Genomic DNA, 15,084 nt, shown 5'->3' with positions numbered 1-15,084 from the left:
AGTTCACCTCCGCATCCAAAAATATGGCACGTCTCAAGCTCAAGAAACTCGAGGAGTATCTGCAGTGTGTGGATGGCTTTGAGAAGCCTAAGATCTTGCTGGAACAATATCCAACGCCTCCCCACATTGCTGCCTGCATGGTGCACCACATTCAAGCGCAACACGAGGACATCGAGGGCAACTTGGTGGCTGATCTTGGTTGTGGCTGTGGCATGCTAAGCATTGCTGCCACAATGCTGGGCGCTCAGCTCACTGTTGGCTTCGAGTTGGATGATTCAGCTGTCGACACTTTTCGCCAGAATGTGCTGGAGATGGAGCTGCCCAATGTAGACTGTGTGCGAGCGAATGTATTGCAGTTGCCGGGTAGCAAGTGGGACAATGCCTTCGATACTGTTGTTATGAATCCGCCCTTCGGCACCAAGCACAATGCTGGCATGGATATGCGATTCCTAGAGGTGGGCACACGACTGGCCACGGGAGCTGTTTACTCACTGCACAAGACTTCAACGCGGTAAGTGAAATGAATTGGAGTCTTCTATCTATTTCTCTAAAGAATTAGCGAGGGTAATATACAAGTCTCTTCAATCCTTCGAATGATTCAAATTATCCGTCCGACTAAGCAAATAATTATGTTTTGGAGATTGTGAGAGGGTCAGCCGCTAAAATTGATGAGATTACTTCTGTGTACCCAATTTACCCAAATTCACAGCCTTCAGATCATCATAAATTTAAACAAATTGGCAAATAAGTCTGTTATTTGAAAAAGAATCCAATTTTAGAATATCCAATAGGTACCAATGTAAAATTCGATAAACGAAAAGTGTCGGATTGCAATAGCTATATTATTCAATTTTGTAAAAGTTTTTGAAAGATTAAATAATCTTTATCAACAAAATAATTAAGGGACTGTGTAAAGTGTACTTTTAATCTTTTTTTTAAAACAGTGTTTTATCTTTGCTGTCCATATTTATCAAAGTCTTTAAGATGGGTTTTAAAAGTTTTGTTTATAATCAGATAAGCTTAATGAATCAACAATTTTATGGTTGCAATATATTATTAATTTTATCAGTTAGTGCTTCAACATTTAGCTGATATGATATTGAGTTCGCTTGTTCTCTCTCTTGCTTAAACAAATCTTTCCTATCTTTATTTGTACACATGTTTTAATACACTTTCCAGTGCCTATATCCAGAAAAAGTGCAAGGAGTGGGGCGCCAAGGGCAACGTTGTCGCTGAACTCCGCTATAATATCGATGCCAGCTACAAATTTCACAAGCAGAAATCAAAGGATATTGAGGTGGACTTTTGGCGCTTGGATGTTACGGAGATGGTCAAGCTCTAAAGCAATTAGTTAAGCAAATTAATACTGAAATAATGTTAGCATTTTTTGAAAGAATTTTTAATACATAATACAAATTAACACGACGCAATTAACCCAACAAAACCAAACTCAATTACTCCACATTAAAGACAACGCCTTGAGCACATGCCAATTCCCCAGAATGATTCAGTGTGATGGTCGCTCGCTTGCAGTATTGTTTCCAGGCATCTGAACCAGATTCGCGACCACCTCCGGTGGCCTTTTCTCCGCCAAAGGCGCCGCCAATTTCAGCACCGTTTGTCGTCGTATTGATGTTCACGATGCCACAATCGGAGCCCTGGGCTCCAATCCATTTGAATGCCTGTGTCATGTTCTCGGTGAAGAGGGCCGAGGACAAGCCCTGTTCGACCTCATTGTTCCAGGCGATGGCCTCGTTGACGCTGCGCGCCTTCAGCACATAGACGATAGGTGCAAATGTCTCGCGATGCACAACGCTGGCATCGTGCGCCAGTCCCGTGATGATGGTGGGCTCCACATAGTGGCCAGGACGCTGCACAACACGTCCGCCAAAGGCCACCTTGCCGCCCAACAGTTTGGCCTCATCAATGGTTGCCTTGTAGCTGTCCACGTTCTGCTTGGAGTGCACGGGTCCCACAAGTGTGTCCACCTCCAGTTGGTGGCCAATGCGTGGCAATAGCTGTGCATACTTCTCCGTCAACGCCTCCACGAAGCTGTCGTGGAGCTTCTCGTGTACAATGATGCGACGCGTGGTCGTGCAACGTTGTCCACTGGTGCCAATGCAGCCAAAGAGCGCCGCATCCAAAGCCATCTTCACGTTGGCCGATTCATCAATGACCAGCGCATTGTTGCCACCCAGCTCGAGGATGACCTTGCCAAAGCGACGCTGCACCTCGACGCCGACATCGCGACCAGTCTGACAGCTGCCCGTGAAGCTGACGAGATTGACACGCTTGTCGGCCACCAGCGCAGCACCCACATCGGTGCCACCTTGGCAGAGACTCACGATAGGAGGCAGATTGTTGCGACGCAGCACCTCGGCCACAATCTTGGTGGTGGCCACTGAGACGAGCGGTGTGCTTGGTGCTCCCTTCCACAGCACTGTGTTGCCGGTGGTCAATGCGATGGCTGCGTTCCAGCCAAACACAGCATTGGGAAAGTTGTAGGCAGAGATGACGCCAACGAGTCCGAGTGGACGCCACGCCTCGAGGATGGTGTGTTGGGCACGCTCCGAATTGATCAGCTGGCCGGCATAGATGCGAGACAAGCCCACAGCGTAGTCACAGATGTCGATGAATTCCTGCACCTCACCCTGACCCTCGCTGTAGATCTTGCCCACCTCGAGGGAGACGAGTTTGCCCAGTGGCTCTTTGTATTTGCGCAGCTCGTCGCCAATTTGACGCACAATCTCGCCACGCACGGGCGCCGGCACCTGACGCCAATGTTTATAAGCCTCGACGGTCCAGCCGACGGCATTGTGCAGCTCCTGCACGTTGCCTTGGCGCACTGTGGCAATGGCTTGGCCAGTGCCTGGATCGTAGCTGGTGATGCTCTGTCCCCGGCCCTGCCACTGGCCGGCAAAGACGCCGGGATTGTCGCGTTCGAGTCCGAGATCCTTGAGGAAACTGTACTCGGGCTGATCGATGAGGTAGCTGGCGCTGCGCTGTTGTTGCTGCAACATGCCACGCTGCAAGGGCAGCCGCCTGGTCAAGTGTCTCAAGTGCGCGATCATGCTGTGTGACAAGTGAGAAAAAATATGGATTACTGATATGCCTGATAAGCGTCAGGCGACACCATATCGCCTCGATAAGCGTACACAATTATTTTGTACTGGAAAATTATTTGAGGCTGCTTTTGATTATCAGTGCATCATACTGCTCGACAGTACAAATAAAAGTCAACACTCACTCACTTTACTTTTGTTGTCCACTTAAGTTCTCAGTTCACGGTTTATTGTTCTGCTCCCCACGCCGCTCGATTGTCAACTGAGTTCGCTCTGTGAAAACGATCCCACTCCAGACCTGGCTGCAGCTCCGACAACGGCTTATCGCGTGTCACCAGCGAGAGCGAGAGCGAGAAGAGAGCGAAAGTCGCAGATTATCAGGGGTCTCTATAGTGTGGCATATGTGACTGACAGCAGATCGCAAGTTAGCCTAATTGCTCATTGGTCAAGTTGCAAACAATAAGCTATTGTTATTTTGGCTCTTATCTTTAGTAAACATATTAATTAAAATGCTGACCATATCAGTTTCTCCTTTTGTTTGTACCTAACTGATTTATAGTAGAGAATTATATAGTATGCATCATTATTATTAGCAGACAAGGTGCGACTCTCTTTGAGGCGTCTTATCTGCATTTTTTGTGGAATTAGAACTTTGTGCAACAGTGAGTCGGCGATTAATGTTGATTAGCTTTTGCCGGTAAACAATGTCAGCTCGTTGTTGTGGTTATTTGGTATTTATAGCAAGACACGCCCTCTTTGAGCGAAAATTGCACATAACTCTATAAAAGAGCAGTCATAAATCGGCTTTCTAAAAGACTTCACTTAGTATTATACTGTTGATAAGATGCCTGAAAAACAATCGAAATTTGTTTATTGTATACGTTCTTTTAAGTGCTTACTACACTAATTTATAAGTGCTAGACTTGTACTGTTACTAAGTTCCATTTGGAATAAATAAATAATAATAACAACAATAAATAAACAAGATTAATTTAAACTAGTCGGAAAACTATAGTCAAGTTTTGTCTGTCATAGACCCTTCACTCTTTAATAAACTGCTTAGAATCTTGTATTCTCAAATCTCTAATTAATAAATGTTAATAACAGCTTAGTACACTTAGCACAATACTATAAATTTAAATAATGCGATCAAAGATGTCTCTTTATGCCTGTTACATTTATTTTTTGCAAATTTAATAGACATTTTTAATGTTTTTTTTTTGTAAGTAAAGAGTCTAAAAATACTTTTATAAATTTGTACATTAGGCGTTACTAATTTATACTCTTTATGTTAAAATAAGTATATAAGCAACATGAATTTATAATAATATTATTTGCTTTGATGTTACATTTCTTATTATGCTTGAATTAACATACTTTCTAATTTCCTAATTAATATGTACTCAAAAGGATTAAAATACACAATAGCTAAAACTCTAGTTAAAAATAAATTAGTTTCTTAATTTTATAGTAAGTGCTCTGTGAATAAATGAAGAAAAATGTTAATATAAAATATACATTGTACATTATTTTTTTCATTTACTTATTTCATTCCAAACATTTATTTTTTTAACTTATTTAAAATCGGGCAAAATATAATATAAAAAGTAATTTTTGTTTGTTCAGCTTAGCCATTAATTTTGTTAAGCTTTACCGTGATCTCATTTTGTTCACCTTTTTAAACAGCTCAACTAATGTGTTGAGCTCGTTGTCCTGGCAACAATGAAAGCGCCTTTGCTGTTTGGCTTGTCTGTTTGCTCGATGGCTAATTTGGAGCAAATCAGTTTTGCAGTTGGCGCTGAAAGGATTAGCTGAAGAAACAATGGAGGTGCTCGAGGAAGGCAATTTAATGGACCGTGTGCCCATTTTGCTGCAGCGCGATTTGGAGTTTTATCAGGTGCAGCTGCCATTCTCTGTGCTCCTTTCTTTTCTCCTCTTTCTCTCTTTCTTTATTGTGTTGCTTAAAAAAGAATAACCGCAATGCGAGTGAAAGCACTTTGAAGTGAAAAACTCGTTAACACATTGTTTTTTTTTGCTCTCTGTTCACACTTCACTCACACTTCGATTGGGAACCGTGAACCATGTGGAATAGACTCATCAACGAGTCCTACAGGAGCCCATTTGTCCAGGCGTTGTGGGTGGCAAACTGGACTTTCCACGCTATGCATCGTTTGCCTCAATTAAATTGATCCGTTGGTAGGCAATGAATACGCTCTCTGTGCCCCCAAATGGCCAAGTTCTTATTGCTCTCTCCTTGACTCAGGTGGGAGGATGAATACTTTGCATCGTATCGAAAGCACTCGGGTCTACTGCATACCGAGAAGGAGCTCAACGAGGGCGATTTTGCAAGTCAACAGCTGTAGTTCTTAATCTTCTATCTGCTAAAAGTTCTTTTACAGGGCAGCGTCACAGTGAAAACTTCGGATCCGGATAAGTTTGTCAGTCTCGTGACCAAGTCAGCAGATTTGCTTTTGGAGCACATACATCGTCTCTCACAAGAGTCGCTGGATCATGCTGATCTCTCGGTGCTTACGGCTACAATTGGAGCTGCTGCACTCGTGAAGAATTCGCTGAGTGTTTACATGCAGGCGGCCACCACAACGATTTGTCCTCCGAAAGGAGATGAGAAAGGAGGCGCTTTGAAGCTTAGCTTCAAGCAGTATTCCCAGATGTCAGAGGCGTTGGCTGAACGTCTTCTGGATCTGCATTGTCGCCTGCTGTTGCTGTACATCATTCAAGATGCTGACTGTCTGCACTGGGAGGACACAGAACCCTTCTTTGAATCGGAACGTGGCTCTTATACGGTGCAAATGTGGTGGCATTATATGCGTGGCACTAAGGCTGATCTTTGGAATTCGGTGCCTCCGAAAATGGCACAAAAAATCTTTGCTGGCATGTTGAATGAGACGCTGAGTGTGCTCACAGTGCGCTACACTCAAATCGTGACCAGCGTGGCCAGAGCTCAGCTGCATCTAGTGGACATCTGCAACATGCTGCTGTGCATCGCCGAATTACTGCCTCATATCTGTGAGAGCGGTGAGGCCTATGTGGGTCTCCAGCTAAGCAACCAGAGCGTCATCGTGAGAGACATCCATGCGAAATGTAGGGAACTCTTCTACTGCCTGCTGCTGCGAGGAGCGCCCTTGGGGGTGCTTTCCAAGGTGAGTAGAAGGTTTGCAATTGATATAATAAGTGAAGTTCATCAAAGAAATTTTAATGGAGAAATGTCAGAAAAGACATATTTGACGGGTTTTATTCTAGAAACCATATTCCATTAATGACATACAATTGAAGTACAGTTGTGACATTTATTCTCTTCTATAATCCTATTACATATAGTAGATACCATAATATCTATTGAATAATAAATGCAAGTTAACAGCTGTTGTAATCTTTCGCACTATATTTTGTTATTGTTGTGAAGTTTGGAGTTAACTAATTTCTACAAATTATAAATATCCTGAAAATTTGTTCTTCGCAGGTCTTTCGCAAAGGTTTGGACAACATGGAAATGTTTAGCTCGCGGCATGGATTGCCAAGTGCCTGGATTATTTTCGCCTTGCCGCGCTACTTTCCAAAAGAGCAATCATGCCAGTGGGTCACTGAGTTCGCAGATCTAACCACTAACACAGCCATCTCACTGGATCTACGAGTGCTGTTGGCCTTTCCCGAAGCACATTGGTCCTATCTACTGAAGATACTGCTGATGAGAGATGCTTATCTAACTGGGATTATCATGCGTCATTTGATGCGCCACTTACCATCTTCAGAGAACTTTAAGAATGTGGCAAAGCATTCGTTCACAAGCGCCGAAGGAGCTCCACTAAAGTGTGAAGCATTTTTGTGCCGTGGCGAATGTTTCAACGTCACTGAGTCCATAGCAGCTGATATAGGTTGGTAGATATGAATTTGAAGTTTATTCTCTGATCTAACAACTATTAACTTCAATAGATCCCGTGGGACAGTCGAATTATCAGATAGTGCTATCTTTAACATATTTAGTTGTGGCTGTGGGCAAGGCCGTTGACATTAAGTCCTGCCTGATCAAAACGCTCGAAGAGCACGCCGTCAGTGGCTGGAGTGATTGCCTGGACAAGCGTCAGGTGTGGAATCAAAAGCGTACTCCTTGGCTAGAGGCAATTATGCATTTTGTTTATCCAGTGTTGGACTGTGTTGTCGAGATGCTGATTAATGCCGTGGAAAATGGCGCCAGCATGTATCAGGCCATGTCCTTGGCATTGACTTGTGTCTCCGAGATATGGGATTGTATGCCTGAAGGACTCTACAAGATAACAGCACTGTTGCAAGACATCATACCTGTCTCAACGCGTCCGCTAGGCGACTCGGTGTTGCTGCAAGTTGTATTTGCAGCACTCTACACGGAGCTCATAAAGACGGCCGAGTTGCAGGAGCAGGGTAAGTTTGATGTTGTGACAAGAGAAGTGTAGTTTAATAGCAGCTGAAAGTGGGAAGAGTAAAACGATTGAACAAAGTTTTGTCTGTTTATCTTGATTTCAAAGTGTATAAGAGCAATAGCTATCAAAATTCGCTACAATATTTTTTAAGTAAACGCTGTTGAAGTGTGTTTTAGAGCTTCGATACTTCTCCTTCTCTCAGAAATCAAACACTGTTTAGACTCGCCTCCCATAGGGTAGAAGGGTAACTTTGTGCCTGCAGAAAATGCATGTAACAAGCAGAAGGAGACATATCTGAATAAAGTATAGATATTCTTGATAGACGTCTGTCGTCTGTCCATCCGTCAGTATGAACACCTAAGCCTCAGAGACTATAAAATATAGCCATATAATTTTTGTTTTCGACAGCACTTCTTATGTTTGCACGCGAATCATGTTTGTTCGCCATGTCCACGGAAATCGAGCACACTCGACTGTCTCTTTCTTACTTGTTGTCGTATAAAACTTAATGACCATTTGCCCAAATATAATATAGCTATTGAATAGAATATTTCGGACTATTTTTTATTTAAAATTATTAAAATGAATTTTTATACGATAAAAAAAAATCTATGAATATTAAGTAGCCGTCTTGATCATGCTTAGCCAGCGGCAAAACGATTGCCGACAACAAATTCATTGCATAATTTCAGGCGCCAAAAAAAGTATTTTGAGTGCAACGACTACTAAAAATGGCATCGCTTATGTTGCACACTAACTTTTCCATCTTTTCTTATACGGTATTGAATAGTTAAGCATTTTATATTCCAACTTGTATTTTCCTATTTGCTTCTTGGCAGCCAAAAACGAGGACAAGGCTGCTGTCTGCTACTCGCTGTCGGAGGCCATTTGCTCCATAGACGAGGACGACAAGCACACGGACCAGATCGAGTTGTTCCTCAAGCAGGCCAAGGAGAGCATCAACCTGGACACGGATTTCGGTGGCAGCTGCACTCGCGGAGCCGGTGGCATGAGTGCCGTGAGCACAGTTAAAATCGATGACCTCGCGCTAACCAACGCCGAATCGGAGCGCCTAAGTCACAGTCCACCGGCCAACTATGCCATGGAACTAGATGTGGGCATTGCCGATTATATAGCCGAGGTGCTGGCCAGTGATGTGTTAACCACCAACATTGGCAAGCAGGCACTGAAAGTGCTCTACAATTATCTTAAGTTCAACAAGGATTGGCTGCTGGAGCAACTCGGAACGGGTGACAATGAGCCGAGTCCTTTTCAAGGAGTGCTGGGCCAGAACATCAAGGAGGCCAAGACATCGGTGCTGAAGTCAATGTTCTTCATTGGGCATACACCATTCGATCAGCTGCTGACGGGTTCGCTGAAGATCGACTATGTGAGCTGGCTGCAAATGCCGCTTTCGTTGAATCCCGAGCGCACTTGGTTGCATTTGACGCGTCGCTGTGACTTTCAGGAGGATGCAAAATTGGCGCTACCCGAGGTGGCAATGGTGGCGGGCATTAGTAAGATTATGAAGCGTCGCAAGGAGTTTGCCAAATGAGGCGCCCTTTGGCATCATTAGCATTGCGCATACGCCGCGTTGCCGCCGTCCCACATTAAAGATGTCATTAATGGCGCATAATGCAAACGTATAATAAGCTTCTTCTCCGTTGTCGTAGACCCAAATGAGAGATGTGCAAAAGATGTAGACAAACCTGAAGCAGGCTAAAAAAATATTTACTTCTCAGCTTGTGCTCCTGTGTTTAATGTTTGGAATCGGGGCGGGGGAATTGCGAGTTTTCAGCTGGAGTTGGGGAGGTGTGAAAAGTCCAGGGGGCGGCTGGCGACGGTATTGTCAGTGCCGAAAATGTTTTTGTCCACACTCTGCGTAGATGGCGCAATTGTCAACGACTCCCCTCGTTCTCTCGCGGTAGCCACGCAATGTGCCAGTTATGAAAATTACTGAAACGACGCCAACAAACATACAAAGTGATGAACAGGGCAGGCGAAGTCGTAGTCAGAGGGATTGAGCCAGCCACAGGATAAGGGCAAGCAGCTAAAGCTGAAGCATAGAAAACATACCAGCAGCAGAAGTAGCTGCAGCAACAACACACAGGACAACGTGACAAATAAAAGCGAACTACCAATCAAATTGAAGGTCGGCGTTCCAGACTTGCTCAATGCCTTATTTAGCAAGAGAAATCAAGAGTTAGATAGTGTAGGAATGAGAAAGCTTGGGAAATGCAAATTAGTTAATTTAGAAAGTGTTGAATTTATGATTGTCAACTAGTCTATTAATAATGTGATTAAACTAGTAGCGAAATGTGGAAAGTAATCTTTGGCAATGCTAATTAAATAAATAAATTCAGATTAGTAAAGTCTTATTTAACTATTGTATTAGAAATTCAATTTCAATATTTAATATTTATTGCAAAAATTCGCAAAGTATTTTCTTAGATCATTAATAATTGAAAGTTGTCTCGTATATATTGATTATTTATTGTAATAATATAATATATCTCATATTTATAGTGTCTCTTACTGATTACTTGGAGTCCTTTTAATGAAATATATCAATGGATATATTTAATTTAAAAAGTGCCAAAACTTTTGGACTAACTATTCCAACTGTATTATACATGCAATATAAATATTTTTATTGGCGTCTTTCTCTGAAACACTCTTAAAATATTTCAGTATAATTTGCACAACTATTAAAATAATTTGCAAACTTGTTTTTTTGTTTTAATATACGATTTTTTTTTCTTTTCAAAATTGAAAATCCGGAATTTGTTAAATAGTTTAAAGTTATTTTTTTTAATATTCTGTTATTGCGGTGAAGACATATTAATATATTTTAAGTATTACTTGAAAAATTAATAATATAACATAATTTGTTTACAACTGTTTTTTGATATTATTTTACTTTTTTTTTTACTTGTTTTTCATTTAATTATTTAAAATTATTTTAAACGAAATTTTATGTTAATATTAAGTTGAATAAAAGCACAAACTACTCGATGAGTAGGGTATTTGGCTGTCTCACAGTCTGCTTGCTGGCTGGCTGGCTGGCTACAAAGTCAGGCTGGCTGCGACTGCGAGGCGACTGCGGACGATTGCTCCATTCATTCAGCTGGCGCTGCTAGAAGCGTGCGGACGTTGTTTAGGGCACTCAGACTCTGACTTTCGGGCTCGGCTTTTGGCTTTCAAGTCAAGTGGCAAGTGGCAAGTTGCGAGTGGCAAGTGGCGAGTGGCAAGTGGCAAGTGGGCAAGTGGCACCTGCACAAACTTGGCGGACATTTCAAACAAAACGCAGTTGTTGATGCTGTCTGCATGCTGTGCGCGCGTTGCGAAAAACTGAATTGCTGCACGTTAACGGTAATTTGCAGCCATTAGTTGTCACACACACCAACACACAAATACGCACACACACACACACACACACACACCCGCTGTCAAGGAGGCGTCACTGTGATTAAATGCCAAGTTAGAAAGGTGAACGAAATTATAAGTAAAAACGTCGCTGTCGGTCGCATTACGCATACGCAGCGTATGCTGTCACAAAAGTAAATGCTGAAATTTAAACGCGTAACGACGAGCTGCTTATTGTTTTTTCGTTGCGAACCGTTGTTCGCTGTATTACTGTTACTGTTATTGTGTGTGCTGGTGTCGACATCCTTGGCAATCGTTGGTCAGTCGCTTGCCAAGAAATTGGATATGTTGCTGTTGCCGTAAAAGTTCTCTTGATTTATATTCAATGCATAGCGCAAAGTGTCTTCTGTGTTGAGCGGAGTTAAGCTGCGCCAAGCTCCGTTTGCTACAAGAATATTAGCTCAAGTATTAACGTGGTCACTGGACATTCTGTGGACTATATCATCGATTACACATCGACTCCATCGACTACACCGGAATTTTGTCTCGATGATGTCTTACTGAATTGCAATTGTGTATTGCCAAACACACACACACACACACTTGTAGACTGTGAAAAGATTCTCGAGTCATGAGCCAACCGCATCAGCAGCATGAGCAATTGCAACGACGTCGTCGACGATGCCGCCAGCCGGCCGAGCCTTGCGAATGTTTACGTCCTGTGATAAGGGTTTTTGGTCTGCTGACTTCATTCGGTAAGCACAACAACAGCACATACCATATACACAACACATTGAAAAGTGTACTACGCACACATAAACTGAAAGTGATTCAAGTGGAAGAATATGAGCAGCATGGAACGCAGGTGGTTCGCAACATATGATAAGGATAAGGGGAAAATCGTATAATAGGGCAGTCATGGTATGCGGCATGATTATGCTTTTTTAATATTCTCGCAATTCCTCATTCCATTCCATTTAAAATTATGGCTAAAGTAAACTTTTTACATTCTCTTCAAGAAGTGTCTTTAATATTAATTGGTTGACTGATTAAATATAAACTTTTAAATTGCTCTATGTGATTCGTTAATGGCGTATAATTTTATTTGTAGAAAACTAATAAATTAATAAATAGTTTACAATATTTTATTTGCAATCTTGGTTAGATTCAAAACAAAACTTATTTGAAATTATAAATTAATTCAATTACTTCCTGAAATATATATTTTTAGTAGTTGCAAGTGATTCGTGAATGGAGAATAATTTAATTTATAGATTGTTTGTAATCTTTGTTGAATTTAGAGTGAAATTTAATTCCAATATTTTTAGCCAAAGCAATTATAGTCTAATACAATTTATTTGTATTAGCTTAGACAATAAATATGATAATATAAAATATGTTTCCTGTTGATTATCTTCTTTTATAATATTAGTAATGTTAAATGATGTTGTAATGGTAATTATGTTTTCTAAGCAATTTATGGTGTTTGTTTGTTTTGAACAGCATTTCAGATCAATTTATTATCTGTTTTCCTTAGTAATTGAATTTATTTGTTTGTTTTCCAACCATTTAAATTCAATTTATAATCGGTTTAAGCAATTGTGCACATGCTGCAGTTATTAAACTTCACTTTAGCACTTGCTGCTTATCAAGCCATCACTCCCATGGGCATCATCTGTATATAAAGCACTTCCTGCCTGCCCACAACTGCCATCGTCAGCTGTCTTCGCTTCCTTCCTCCTTTTCCCCCTCAGCTGTCGTCTAATGCACTTGTAATGGCAGCTTTCAATAGTGCAACAGTCCGCAACAGAGGCTGACCAGCCCCAAAGTGCACCGGGGACATATGATAAATGACCATAGTTGGGGGGCAAAAACTTGGGTCAAGTTCAAACTAATTTCCCAACAATATTGTTGTTGTTTAGCCCCAAGTCTGAATCTGCATTATGTATGCATGCCGCACACCAAAAAAGAAAAGAACTCACAGTTCATAAACCTCAACGCAGCGTGATGCTCAAAATTCGGAGCGGAGATAAACGAAGCACAACAAAAAATAAGACGAAAAAACAACAAGATACTCTCAGGGCCATTAACGAGGCATTGGCCTTTTTTTTCGCCGTTGCAGCGTGCATCCTGCACACGCTCTGCACATCCTTGCCAAGTGCAACCCTTTGTCCTACACCCAGCCCAGTTTTGTTCCCCTTTCCCTGCTTCGTTTGCTGATTTCTGTTGTTAGTTTTCTGGCGCCAGTCGTTGGCTGTTGAAAACCCACTAAACATGGCGACAGAACGCAAAAAGAAAAAAACCAAAGAGAGAAACAAAATCTATCAGCCGGGAATTCCCCAAACTTCTCTTGGAGCTTCCCCCTAATTGTCGAGAGAGCAGCGCATAATTTTTGCATAGCTTTCATTTGGTTTCCTCTTGTATAGAACGCACGTTTCATCGCCTATTTTTTGTTTGTTGTTGTGCGACATAGACCAAACGTTTAATGTAATTGGTTTGGCTTTGGCTTTGGCATTGCTCTTTGTGCTCGATTTGCGGCCAAACTCTCAGCTGGCTTTTATCTGCTATTTAATCGGATTTGTTTTTGCGCCGCATACAATAACAACTTAATTAGATTGAATTTTGAGTAGATTTCTTCTTGTTGTTCTTCTCTCAGTCATATTTTACACATCGAAAATGCGAGCTGATATACGAAATGTGCAAAGAATTTGTCTATTAAGTGGGCAGCTTGAAAAGTTTGAAGTACAAAAAAATATCCTTTATGAAAATTGTTTTGTTACCTAAGTTAAAGTTTGAATAGCTTTAAATCCTCAATTATATGTATACATAATTTTAAAATAAATTGCAATTTTAAATAAAATAGAAGATTTGTTTTTATATACGGCTTAAACAATGCTTTTTATATGCTTAACTTCCAAGAGTATGTATACATTTTATGTCTGTCATATCTTTGTTGTACTTTACTTTTATAAATATTGTATGTGGTGGATAATAAATATTAAATTTTCTGTGGCTTAACTTATTACAATAAATTAGTCCACATTACAATTAAATGCCTCTTAAGTTTTTATTTGACCATTAATTAAGGAATTTGCAGTTCAATTAAATCAACATTATTTCACCATTTAAGTTAAGTATCACAATTTTTCGTACCACCCTCGGTCCAATGTCTTTGTCCCATCAATGGCATTCATATTACAGTTTTGCGTTTTAGCATATTTTATGGCCCCCTTTCCATTCGCCCCAAAAACCAGAGTCCAATGAATTGTTATTGGAGTAGAGACAATCATATAGTTTTATGCGGCTATTCAAGGACACGAGTGCCCCATAACCACTCTAGCTCCAGCTCCAACTCTGACTCCAATTGCCGCTATTCGAATTCCTTGAGCAACCAACAGCCAATTTGTGGTCATTTCTCATTTCAGTTATCTGTGGAGTGGGCGTCGATGTCTACATGCATGGCTATCAGGCGGGACTTTATATACTGTAAGCTGGATGATACATTTCCCACTCGATTTTGGTGGATCATAAAATTTTAATGCTTGGCCAGTTTTTCAGCTTTGCTGGTGCTGTTCATTGAGATTAAATGGCTGATAACCATTTTTCTGCAGCTCCAATGCGGCGAGTAAGTTGCTCAACCAGAAACGAGAAGCCCATCAATTTGATATGCGATTTATTTATTTTTCATTTGCAGCAATAATTACCATAGTAGCTCCTGTTGTCTCGACTGCTGGCGTTGCTCCATGCTCTTGGGCAGTTGGCGACCGGCGCCCATATATGTCGCCGTGGGCGTGGCACTCATAATATTCCCGCACAATCTGTGGCTCAGCTATGTGGCTGGAATGTTGCTGCTTCTGCTTGCGTTGCTGCGTCTTTGCACCCTCCTTCGGTTCAACGGGGGCGGAGCCAATCACTTTAAGGACGAGGGTCTGCTGCCACAATGCGATTTTGAAAAGTGAAATATACCACATGCAACTAATTTGCTTGCCTCCCCCACTCAATTACTTTTTTGCTGATTGTTTGCAGGGTTTCCAGTTTTGTGGACAGCGTGGAGGATGATTTCGCAGAAGTCTGTGTGTCGCAGCCCGAAGATGAGGAGGCCGCCATGGACGATGACATTTGCTAGTAGTTAAAAGCATATATTATATATAAGACTTTACTTTCAAGAAATGTGCGCAATTGCAATTATATAAATTACATTTTTTACTTTAATGGATCTCGCTATATTTATATACACTTTA

At 41.4% G+C, this 15,084-nt stretch overlaps 4 protein-coding genes across 5 annotated transcripts; 3 read left to right on the top strand and 1 right to left on the bottom strand.

The window, feature by feature from the left end:
* Nucleotides 1-23: 23 nt before the first annotated feature.
* LOC132794108 (rRNA N6-adenosine-methyltransferase Mettl5) lies at nucleotides 24-1,503 on the top strand. The gene is made up of 2 exons (XM_060804360.1): nucleotides 24-511; nucleotides 1,180-1,503. The coding sequence occupies exons 1-2, from the start codon at nucleotides 24-26 to the stop codon at nucleotides 1,340-1,342; spliced, it is 651 nt and encodes a 216-aa protein (XP_060660343.1). The 3' UTR covers nucleotides 1,343-1,503.
* On the bottom strand, nucleotides 1,382-3,359 carry LOC132794105 (putative aldehyde dehydrogenase family 7 member A1 homolog). Of its 2 annotated transcripts, none has more exons than XM_060804356.1 (2): nucleotides 3,252-3,359; nucleotides 1,382-3,072 (listed from the first exon to the last, which is right to left on the bottom strand). In XM_060804356.1, the coding sequence occupies exon 2, from the start codon at nucleotides 3,069-3,071 to the stop codon at nucleotides 1,455-1,457; it is 1,617 nt and encodes a 538-aa protein (XP_060660339.1). In that variant the 5' UTR covers nucleotide 3,072; nucleotides 3,252-3,359; the 3' UTR covers nucleotides 1,382-1,454. The 2 variants fall into 2 exon arrangements, with proteins under 2 accessions (XP_060660339.1, XP_060660340.1); XM_060804357.1 differs by having other exon boundaries at nucleotides 3,248-3,337.
* A 1,525-nt stretch (nucleotides 3,360-4,884) lies between these two features.
* On the top strand, nucleotides 4,885-9,623 carry LOC132791188 (uncharacterized). Its single transcript, XM_060800021.1, has 7 exons — nucleotides 4,885-4,959; nucleotides 5,155-5,258; nucleotides 5,326-5,407; nucleotides 5,462-6,223; nucleotides 6,544-6,955; nucleotides 7,014-7,478; nucleotides 8,317-9,623. Exons 1-7 carry the CDS (start codon nucleotides 4,885-4,887, stop codon nucleotides 9,030-9,032), a joined length of 2,616 nt encoding a protein of 871 aa, XP_060656004.1. The 3' UTR covers nucleotides 9,033-9,623.
* A 1,065-nt stretch (nucleotides 9,624-10,688) lies between these two features.
* LOC132791465 (uncharacterized) lies at nucleotides 10,689-15,011 on the top strand. Its single transcript, XM_060800395.1, has 6 exons — nucleotides 10,689-10,849; nucleotides 11,237-11,598; nucleotides 14,269-14,329; nucleotides 14,394-14,468; nucleotides 14,538-14,798; nucleotides 14,870-15,011. The coding sequence occupies exons 2-6, from the start codon at nucleotides 11,475-11,477 to the stop codon at nucleotides 14,967-14,969; spliced, it is 621 nt and encodes a 206-aa protein (XP_060656378.1). The 5' UTR covers nucleotides 10,689-10,849; nucleotides 11,237-11,474; the 3' UTR covers nucleotides 14,970-15,011.
* The last annotated feature ends 73 nt before the right edge of the window (nucleotides 15,012-15,084 follow it).

This window comes from Drosophila nasuta, chromosome 3, assembly GCF_023558535.2.
Source record: "Drosophila nasuta strain 15112-1781.00 chromosome 3, ASM2355853v1, whole genome shotgun sequence".
Taxonomy (NCBI): domain Eukaryota; kingdom Metazoa; phylum Arthropoda; class Insecta; order Diptera; family Drosophilidae; genus Drosophila; species Drosophila nasuta.
The sequence above is the reverse complement of the archived record's forward strand: the minus strand, read 5'-3'. Positions and strand labels throughout refer to the sequence as shown.

Bases quoted from the DNA above. Each gene is read 5' to 3' on its own strand.
- LOC132791465 (XM_060800395.1), top strand. From the start codon at position 11,475: ATGAGCCAACCGCATCAGCAGCATGAGCAATTGCAACGACGTCGTCGA. The intron at 14,330-14,393 runs GTAAGCTGGATG...ATGCTTGGCCAG, and splicing joins CAGGCGGGACTTTATATACT to TTTTTCAGCTTTGCTGGTGC. The intron at 14,799-14,869 runs GTGAAATATACC...GATTGTTTGCAG, and splicing joins CCACAATGCGATTTTGAAAA to GGTTTCCAGTTTTGTGGACA.
- LOC132794108 (XM_060804360.1), top strand. From the start codon at position 24: ATGGCACGTCTCAAGCTCAAGAAACTCGAGGAGTATCTGCAGTGTGTG. The intron at 512-1,179 runs GTAAGTGAAATG...TACACTTTCCAG, and splicing joins CTGCACAAGACTTCAACGCG to TGCCTATATCCAGAAAAAGT.
- LOC132794105 (XM_060804356.1), bottom strand. From the start codon at position 3,071: ATGATCGCGCACTTGAGACACTTGACCAGGCGGCTGCCCTTGCAGCGT.
- LOC132791188 (XM_060800021.1), top strand. From the start codon at position 4,885: ATGGAGGTGCTCGAGGAAGGCAATTTAATGGACCGTGTGCCCATTTTG. The intron at 4,960-5,154 runs GTGCAGCTGCCA...CATGTGGAATAG, and splicing joins GCGATTTGGAGTTTTATCAG to ACTCATCAACGAGTCCTACA. The intron at 6,224-6,543 runs GTGAGTAGAAGG...TGTTCTTCGCAG, and splicing joins CCTTGGGGGTGCTTTCCAAG to GTCTTTCGCAAAGGTTTGGA.